Raw genomic sequence first — 9,866 nt, 5'->3', positions numbered from 1 at the left:
ACTGTCCAGCCACGGACACCCCATCGCCAGTCCGTGGGCAGAGTGGCCGGAACTTGGGGTGGGGAGTTGGGGGGGAGGGGGGAGTCCTCTGACACCAGCAACACTGCTGTCCGGTTTCTGACGACTGAGAGTTTGTCTTTCGGGTTTGTTTGTTTGTTTTTAAACCAAAACAGCTGTAACTTCGGGGAACAACAGACACAGTTTGGGGTGACAGCAGGGGTCCCGCCCTCATCCTCAAGGCATGATAGTTAGACAACCCTCGTCCCTTTCCTTTGAAAAATACGCACCATGACTTCCTCGCATGTGCATCCCGTGTGGAGTGTGTCCAGAGCTGCAAACAGGTAGGTCACACGTACGTGTGTGTGTTTGGCAACCCACGGGGGCGCGTACACCCGCGTGTAGAAACACAGACACATACATCCTCATAGACACGTGTGTCTTATATATATGCTGAGAAAGGTCACATATATATACAACTGCGTATGTTATCTGTGTGTGTGTCTGTCTGCGTGTGTGTGCGTGTGTGTGCGTGTGTGTGCGTGTGTGCGCGCGTGTGTGTGCGTGTGAGCGTGTGCATGTGAGCGTGTGTGTGAGCGTGTGTGTGAGCGTGTGTGTGTGCGTGTGAGCGTGTGTGTGTGAGCGTGTGTGTGTGTGCGTGTGTGTGCGTGTGCGTGTGAGCGTGTGTGTGTGTGCAGGTGGGTGTGTGCAGGTGTGTGTGTGCGTGTGAGCAGGTAGAAAAACTCGACAGGCAGAGTAATGTTCCACTCAGTGTTGTTAGGTGACGTCTTTGAGGAAAAGCAAAGCGAAGCCGGTGCCGCCGGCCGCTCAGTTGACGTAGTAGAGCCAGTAGACCAGGTTGAAGAGCGAGAAGGTGAAGGGGAACACGATACGGGACCACCGGTCGATGGCGTTCACGTCGGTCAGGTCGGGGATCTTGATCTTGAGCTGCGAGGACCGCCGGCGCAGGTGCGTCTTCTTGTGGGGCAGGCCCCGGTCCCCCAGGTGCCGCCCGGGCCCCTCCCGGGGCGCGCTCTGCTTCCGGTACTGGATCCCTGAGTTGTCGAAGGAGATGGCGGAGTTCCGGGGGTCCCCGAGGCCGCCCGCCACCTCGTTCATCTCGTTGTGCACCTCCAGGGAGGTCAGCAGGATGTTCCCGTGGGCGTCCACCTAAGGGGGGGACATGGCACCGTCAGGCGGGGGGCCGGCCGGCCAGGGGGGAGAGCTCGCTTCCCCGGCCAACCCCGACCCCCGTGTCCCGCAGCCACGGCCTGCGGATGACGGAACTGGCTCACGTGTCACAGCCGAGCTCCGTGTTGGTGGGAAACGGCATTTGGGAAGTTTAACGGGGGGTGTGTGTGTGTGTGGGGGGGGTGCGCCTGGTGATTGTATTTCCCTGATTGAAAAATTCGCACACAGACTAAGGGGAGGGGGCTTTTTCTGATTGAAATTTCACAGGACGGAGACAAGTCCTCACGGAAGAGAAAATCAAATCGCGTCTTTCAAGGTGCCCACGTGGGCATGGCTGGATGGAAACTCAATCTCCTTTCTTTCCTTCTTTCTTTTTGTTGTTGTCAATCCTCACTCGAGGGCATTTTCCCGTTGATTTTTAGAGATCGGAAGGGAGGGCGAGAGACAGAGAAACGTCAACGCCAGAGAGACAGGGACGTGCCCGGGACCGGGATCTAACAGGGGGCCTCCGGGTGCAGCTGACCCACGCGGGCCGGGCCCAGGGCGTCACCCCCGGGTCAGAGTGGGTGAACGTGTCACGGAAATAATGATCCCCGAAGGAACTGGTTTGTGCCTCAAAGTGATAAGGCCTCAGTGTAAACTCATCGGCTCCTTTTGATATAAAAGATTTCATTTTCCTGGGAACCCATGTGTGGAAAATGTCCATGAAAAGTTATAATAAGGGACTGTTATTTTTCTGGAAGAATTAAAGGGTTATTATAATCTTAGAAACCAAACACTTTAAACAGATACCGTTGAATCTTGGGGGCCTATGGCCCAGGCAGTTGCAAACTCCCACAATAGCTTACATTGCGGGATCCCCAATGAAGGACCAACGATATGTGTAGGAATCTTTCCCCTTCATTTCCTGACTACGCCTTCTTTGAGGCGTCTGTCTCGTATCCACCAGTGGGACCCATCGACTGCAGCACAGCCTCTCCCCCTGCTCTCCCCGGACAGGCGCGAACATGCAAATAAAACAGAAACGGATCCCGGGCGGGTGTTTGTGTCTTCCTAAAACGTGTCTCCCGACTGGGACACGGCAGACGTCGCCTTCCCGACCGGCCTTCAACCTTCCCCACGAGCAAGACGCTCTGGTTCTAGGGAAAACGCGAAGGCAGCTGTCCTGTGGGGGAACATGTCAGCCCGCAGCTCGGACTCCGGGGGGGGGGGCGGGGGACGAGGCCCTGCTGCCATGTGATGACACTCGGACACCCCCAGGCCGTGACCGTGCACCGGCGATGGGCACTGCAGCCAGAGACCAGCTCTCGGGTAAAACAACACACAACACCACCATCAGGAACAAATAGAGGTTAAACACAAATAAATCAAGGTCAGGAGGTGCACTGCCCGCCTGGTCCGAGAGAAGAAAGTGAATTCGGGGGTGTCTGGAGCATCGGTATTCCACCCCTGAGGCGCACGGCTGCACAGCCGCTGGGTACGAGGAAAACCTGCTCAGGATTCACGGGTAGGGGGGGATGGGGGGGGGTCCACAGCATCGCGTCACAGAGGCAGCTGCGGGGAGCACAGAGCCTCCCGGCAAAGGCCCGCGCAGCTCAGTGGTGAGCGCCGACCTAGGGACCGGGAGGTCACGGCTCCATCCCCAGTCAGGGGCGTGCAGGAGGCTGCCGGTCCCAGTCCAGGGGAAGCACAGCCCCCCCTCTCCTGCCCCCCCACCCCCAGGGCTCTCGGCTATAACACAAAGGGCCTCCCTGGGGCCATGCTGGTTGGGCAACAATTGGAGAGGGATGGATGGCGATGCATGAGCCGTGGTAACGCCCAAGGACCCAGCCCAGAGCACCAATCCAGAGCGCCCTGACCAGTCCAGCTTCTTCTGCCGCTGGGGGCCGCGCCCGAAGAAGATGTAGTTGACGAAGGCGTACTCCAGGAGGGCCAGGAACACGAACACGAAGCAGCCCATGAGGTACATGTCGATGGCTTTGACGTAGGGGATCTTGGGCAGCGTCTCCCGCAGGTGCGTGTTGATGGTGGTCATGGTCAGGACGGTCGTGATGCCTGCAAAGGACGCGGGCGGAGGGAGGGGTGAGGGCCCGCAGCCTCGCCGGCCTCGTCCCCCCTCCTTGCTTTCCTTCTTTTTTGGAAAAAAATAAAATAAAAAGGTGTTTATTGATTTCCGAGAGGAAGGGAGAGAGGGAAGCACCGGCGATGCGGGAATATCATGGATCGGCTGCCTCCTGCACGCCCCACACTGGGGAGCGAGCCGAGCGGGCAACCCGGGCCTGTGCCCTCCCCAGGGATCGAACCCGGGACCCTTTAGTCCGCAGGCCGGTGCTCTATCCACTGAGCCACACCAGCCAGGTCTAAAAGTATTCTTGCTAATTCCACTGTCAGGAGTGAAATTCAACATCCCGCCCCGCCCCCGGCCCCCAAAGGAAGGGCTTGACTGGGATCATTGCTCTTCAGCCCTGTACTTACCTAACACGTGCCGGAATGTTTACTTTGTCTGTGCGGTTTCACAGTTCTTAGCTGAGCGGAGAACAATCTTTCAGAAAATGGAAGCCTTCTTACTATTCAATATACAGTAGGAATAATATTGGAACCTGCACCACTTACTGTACATCAGCCGATCATTGTCAGCTACCCTGTGGCCAGCAAGATCACCAAGAGCTCTTGGGAATCGCGCAGAATCGAATCGTCTATTTCAGTGCTCGTTACATTGCGTAATTCCAATTACATGCGATAATAAATATTTGACTGTTTTTCTCTGGCTTAAAGAAGAAGAATGCCCAATTAACCGTGTCTTCTTTCTGGACCACCGAATAATTCTGAACGGGGGTGGGGGCGGTGTTAATCCTTGCTTTAAAATGAGTGTCAGTAATAGCTTTATTATGCAAATCTCTGGCAAGCATATTTTCCCTCTCCTGGGCATGAAAACTTACATCTGAGCCTGATAATTAAATTAACACATCAAAGCAATCGTGCGGGGGGGAAATGGGTGTTGCAAGATAGAAACTGATGCCCTGCTGGTGTGACTCAGTGGTGGGGCGTCGGCCTAGGAGCCAGGGGGTCTCTGTCGGGGCACACGCCGGGGGCTGCGGGCTCCGTCCCCAGTGGGAGGCGTGCAGGAGGCAGCCGATCCGCGATTCTCTCTCATCATGGATGTTCCTCTCTCTCTCTCTCCCTCTCCCTGAAATCAATAAAAACATAATTTTTAATAAAACGGTAGAAAACGCTGCTATGGACAAGACTGGTGTCAGGATGGCAAAATGTTGCTGTTGACCTCTGGCCTTTGACCTCATTAATGCTGTAAGGACATGGTTCACACACACACTTCAGATGTGGGTTTAGAATAGCACCTGCCTGGGCAGGCTGGGGGGCCCAGGGGGAACAGGGGGCCTATCTGACACATCCCACAATAAAGAATGATCTTTCAAACAAGCGAAGATGAATAAAACAGACCCGCACGTACCCAGGGCCACCCTGGCGGCCGAGGCGTCGTAATTGATCCAGAAGGAGACCCAGGAGAGGATGGTGATGAGGATGGAGGGCATGTAGGTCTGCAGGATGAAGTACCCAATGTTCCTCTTCAGCCGGAAGCTCAGGGAGAGCCGCGGGTAGGCGCCTGGGGAGCAGACGGGGTCAGGCGGGCGGACGCGGGGCGCCCAGAGCTGGCTCTACGTCCGTGATCGCGTGCCTTCGAGAAGCCCGGGAACCCAGGGGTGGCCCCCAGCCACGCCATGTGCTCCTGTCTGCCTGACGGAGCTGGTGAAAGAATGGGGGGGAGCCCCCCCTTCTCGGGCCTCTCCCCTTCCTCCCTGCCCCCAACGACATGGGTGGTGTCTGGGCTGCCCACAGGGAGCTGCCCACGTTACCAAACATGGGTCTGCCCGGCCGGCGTGACTTGGTGGTCGAGCGCCGACCTATGAACCAGGAGGTCAGGAGTGTCCGCCTGTGGACCGAGGGTCCCGGGTTCGATTCCGGTCAAGGGCCCTGGTCAGGGCTCGTGCAGGAGGCAACCAATCGATGCGTCTTTCTCACATCGATGTTCCTCTCTCCCTCCCTCCCTCCCTCCCTCCCTCTCCCTTCTACTCTCTGGAAAAATCCATGGAAAAACATCCTCGGGTGAGGACTGAAAAGTAAACATATAAAGAAATAAACAAGGAGACCAGTGGTCGCAGGGAGAGGGGCGAGGACGCACCCGTGGCGAAGACGACGTTCCTGGAGACCAGCCGGTGCTCCACGATGGAGAACTGCGGCAGCTCGATCCTCTCCACGCCGGTCACCGCGTTGTCGCCTCCGCGCCAGTAGAACTCGATGTCGTCCGTGGTGTAGCCGTCTGCAGGGACAGAGGAGCAGGGACAGGCGGGAATGAAGCATCGTCGTGTCTACGCACCACATTCCAGAAGCTGTCACCGGCCCGGCCGTCTCTCTCTCCCTCTCCCTTCCTTTCTGAAATCAATAAAAATATCTTGTGCCCTGACCGGGAATGGAACCGTGACCTCCTGGTTCACGGGTCGAGCCTCAACCACTGAGCCACGCCGGCCGGGCCCACTGCAAGATTTTGATAAAATCATCAGCAACCAGAAGCCCGTAGCGTGAGTCTGAGCGTCAGAATGATGCTACGGCTGACGGGAAGTAGTGAGTTTCAGAAGGATAACCAGGGAGGCAGGTACAACACAGGTGCTGTGAGCTCAGCCTTAGCCCCCCCCCTCTTGTGTGTTACCTTCCTCCTACAAATAACAGGAAGACGCAGGCAACGACGCTAACATGAGATGCTAACGTGTACGAGTTGGACAATCGCAGTGAATCACGAAAACAATTAGAACCAGTCGCCTGTCACACCAGCTCTTCACTGAGATGAGTGTGCTTTCGGGTGAGCAGAAGTTTTATGAATATATTTTTTCCCCACGTGGCCCCGTCCCCTTGGGACCTTGGGTAGCCTCTGTTTCCGGGGGCGAGAATGAAAAGGAGACAGGACTCCATGCCAGAGGTCCAGAGGGGCCTGTGCTGCCCCTGGGGGGCTGGGGAGGGGAGGGTGGTGAGGTGGGGGTGCCGATTAGGGAGCGGAACGCCCTCGGGCAAGTGGGGCGCACACACCATCACCCCACACTCCTGTGAGGAGCCGCTGTGGCCCGTGGTTCAGGTGAGGCCGCTGCAGCCCAGAGAGGGCGAGCGACTTCCTCAAGGACACACAGCAGCCAAAGGGGGAGCTGAAAATGGTCCCTTTCCCTGCGGCCTCTGGGTAAGCGGCCCCTCACTCACCCTGCGGCCGTTTGCTCTGCGGGGGCTTCCCTCTTCCACCTCCCCCTCCCCTACCCCCAGCGGGCTGGGGCTCGGTCCTGCCCCAGCGACCTCTCTTTGTTCCGGGTCCCTCCCAGCTGGCAACCTGGCGGCATCCCGCTGCCTGGGGACGAGGGCCTTGTGTGGCGAACGCCTGCCCGCCTCCCCGCCTCCCCGCCTCCCCTCGCTGCCCTTTGTGGCTGGTTACAAAGGACCATTATTTTTCCTGGGTCTGGCTTTTGCCGGCCGCCTCCCCTGGCAGGCTTTGTTTCACCTCGAAAAGAAAATTGATTCGGGGTCTGCAAACCGGCCGACTTCCTGCCTTTGCTTTGCCTGTGTGGCCGGGTCCCCGTCCCTGATGCCACCCCACCCCCGTGGCGGCATCTCTCACCACCTGTGGCTCCAGGGACCCGCTGAGTCCGGGCCCCAGCCTGCCCCTCGGAGGTTTATGTTTTTATGTCGTTCGATCTATTCGTCTTCTCTACAGTTTGCACTTAGTTTCTGAAATATCAAGAACCGTTCTGGCCATTTCTCAACAGCTTTGCCTAATGACACGGCGCATTTTTATGTACGCGTTCTGCAAAGGTGCCCCGGTTACCAACATGGTGTGCGGCTCTCACGACCTTCCCACGTTGTCACTGAAACGGTCACATGGAAACGAGCCCTCCAGCAGGGGTTTCAGAAAGTTCTGCTCCAGTTTGGTATCCACTCGGCCTTTAGCTGCCGAAGTCAACGGCCAGAGTGAAGAGTGACTACGCTGGTGGGTGGCGAGCTTGGAGGACCTCAGCTCTCCCCTCCCACCCGACTTCTGTTCTTTTATTTATTTATTTTTTAATGTATTTTTCTTGATGTCAGAGAGGAAAGGAGAGGAGGGCGCGAGAGAGAAACATCCGTAATGAGAGAGAGTCATGGATCGGCCGCCTCCTGCACGTCCCACACTGGGGATCGAGCCCGCAACCCGGGCCTGTGCCCTGGTCTGGAATGGAACCCGGGACCCTTCAGTCCTCAGGCCGACATCCCCTTCTCCCCACAAATGCGTCGAGGGACACTGCAAAGTCAGTCCTTTGCCATCCACAAAACAATTCAACAGAAACACCCACAAGCCGCCCGGCCGGCGGGCTCAGTGGTTGAGCCTCGACCTATGACCCGGGAGGTCACGGTTCCATTCCCGGTCAGGGCACAGGCCCGGGTTGCGGGCTCCATCCCCAGTGTGGGGCGAGCAGGGGGCAGTGATCCGTGATCCTCTTTCATCATGGATGTTTCTGTCTCTCTCTCCCTCTCCCTTCCTCTCTGACATCAAGAAAAATATATTTTAAAAGAATAAAAATAAACAAACACGGACACGTCTAAATGCAGCGGAGAGGAACTATAAACCCGCTGGGGAGAGGCCGGGATGAGGAGCCACCGCCCCCACCTCCAGAGACGCCTGGGGATGCGGCTCCGGCCGCAGGTGGGACGTGTGTGCATTCGATGCCACAGACGCAGCCGGGCCCCTCACCCAGGGCCGCTCAGCGCTGAGTTACCAGCGAGGCCGCCGGACACGCTTCCGGTGGAAGCAAATTGTCACGACGCAGAGACAGCTTCTGCGTGCCACGCCACGTCCCCGATGGAAAATGAGTTTTCACTCCAGCTGCCCAGGGTCCTCTCCCTGCGGCCACGTGGGCGTGGGGAGGCGTGGGGAGGCGCGGGGAGGCACAGTTACCTCCGTGTTCGCTCTCTTCGCACCGAGGGGCTGGAGATGGGGGGTGTGTCTTTTGTTATACATTCAGCAAAGCGGACAGACTCTCTGAGTCAGGTTCGAATGGAGATCTCATCTTGAGTCTCCCCCCGTCCCTCTCTCTCTCCTTCCCTCTCAACCGTGAAATCTGCAGACTAGAGAGCCGACCTCTCATCTGTAAGGCCGTTAAAAACAGTGTCAAGACAATGGCGTGTGGTGCCGCGGCCAAACCGCCAAACCATGACCAGATGCCTAGCGCACAGATACCCACAGCTTTCGATCTCCAGGGTGCAGTTCTGCTCGTCCAGGGGGTACCGCCTCAGGTCCATCATGCAGGCCGCCGTCGTGGTGATTCTGAAACGCACACAGTGGGGGGCGGGGGGCAGAGAGCAAAGACGGGGTGAGAAGCGCGGCAAGAAAACGGCTCCCACGTCAGCCACGAGTGGGTCCCCCTTCTCCCGACACCCCCGGTCCGACGTGAGGCTGTCTACGGGAGACGTGCTCAGGATGCCGGAGACCAGCGGTGTCCGGGAAAGCCACACAGCCCTGGCCGGGTTGCTCGGTGGTTAGAGCGTCAGCCTGCAGCCTGAAGGGTCCCAGGTTTGAGTCCTGTTCCTCGGTCGCAGGCTCGATCCCGGGCCCTGGTCGGGGTGCACGTGGGAGGCAGCCCATCGATGTGTCTCTCCCACATCGATATTCCTCTCTCTCTCTCTCTGTCTTTCTCCCACCCCCTTCCTTTCACTCTCTCTAAAAGTAAATGGAAAAATATCTCTGGGTGAGGATTAAAAAAAAAAGAAAAGCCACACAGAAACCTCAAGTCCCATAAAGTTCCCGTGGCGTCTCGTTGGCTTTGGGGCCTCAGGCAGAAGGGCCCCCAGAAGCTCTTCTGTTCGGTCTGTCCTGCCTCCGGCCTAGTGCCCTCCGGCCTCTTTAGCCCCGAGCGGACGAGACCGGGATTGGATTCTGTGGCTTCCTCCCCGTGGGAGGTGGTCAGGCTGCCCTGGGACTCTGTGGGCCTGGGAGAGGCATGGGGGGGGTGGTGGCGGGGGGAGAAAGATCCAGAAGGGTGCACACGCCAGAACCCCTCCCTCAGCCACAGACCCTTCCCGTTCGGTACGGCCTTTCTTTTTTTACTTTTTTATTATTATTATTATTTTTGGGTTAATCTCCACCTGAGGATATTTTTCCATCGATTTTCTTGGAGTGGAAGGCGAGGAGGGAGGAGGGAGATAGACGTCCATGGGAGCTCCTGTCCGCTGCCTCCCGCACGCGCCCCCCACTGGGGCGGGGATCCTGCAGCCCAGGTAACGTGCCCTGGGGACCGGGAATCGAACCCGAGACCCCTCGGTCCCCAGGCCGAGGCTCTAACCGGGCCAGGGCCAGTCCCGTCTTTACATATAAGTCGTACTTGGAAGGGATTGGAGGAGCCCAGTTCCTCGGTCCCCAGGCCGAGGCTCTAACCGGGCCAGGGCCAGTCCCGTCTTTACATATAAGTCGTACTTGGAAGGGATTGGAGGAGCCCAGGTTCAAGTGAGCTGGCGACTTGCTGGGCCTTGAGGGAGGGAGGACGGAGGGTGAGTGGGCAGTGGCCTGCGGAAGGCCAACACCGAAGCAGGTGTCGCCGCCCTAACTCCGGGAGTAGTGGTGGGAGTAGAAGGCGGCATAATCCTTCTCCTGGGAG

At 57.9% G+C, this 9,866-nt stretch overlaps 1 protein-coding gene and 1 long non-coding RNA gene across 2 annotated transcripts in view; one reads left to right on the top strand and one right to left on the bottom strand.

Annotated features, from left to right (window-relative positions):
- Positions 1 to 6: 6 nt before the first annotated feature.
- LOC102755131 lies at positions 7 to 797 on the top strand. Its single transcript, XR_001513626.1, has 2 exons — positions 7 to 529; positions 710 to 797. It is a non-coding gene; the product is annotated as an uncharacterized LOC102755131 (long non-coding RNA).
- A 10-nt stretch (positions 798 to 807) lies between these two features.
- The window catches only part of GABRB3 (gamma-aminobutyric acid type A receptor beta3 subunit), a 14,012-nt gene continuing 4,953 nt past the window's right edge, over positions 808 to 9,866 (bottom strand). The window contains exons 2-6 of the mRNA XM_015563027.1: positions 8,457 to 8,539; positions 5,387 to 5,524; positions 4,658 to 4,810; positions 3,029 to 3,243; positions 808 to 1,167 (exon numbers count right to left, since the gene is read on the bottom strand). Coding sequence (XP_015418513.1) covers positions 826 to 1,167; positions 3,029 to 3,243; positions 4,658 to 4,810; positions 5,387 to 5,524; positions 8,457 to 8,539 — 931 coding nt within the window. The 3' untranslated portion in view covers positions 808 to 825. The remainder of the gene's footprint in view (positions 1,168 to 3,028; positions 3,244 to 4,657; positions 4,811 to 5,386; positions 5,525 to 8,456; positions 8,540 to 9,866) is intronic.

This window comes from Myotis davidii, unplaced genomic scaffold, assembly GCF_000327345.1.
Source record: "Myotis davidii unplaced genomic scaffold, ASM32734v1 scaffold811, whole genome shotgun sequence".
Lineage (NCBI taxonomy): Eukaryota > Metazoa > Chordata > Mammalia > Chiroptera > Vespertilionidae > Myotis > Myotis davidii.
Note: the sequence above shows the minus strand (reverse complement) of the source record. Positions and strands in the feature narration are given on the sequence as shown.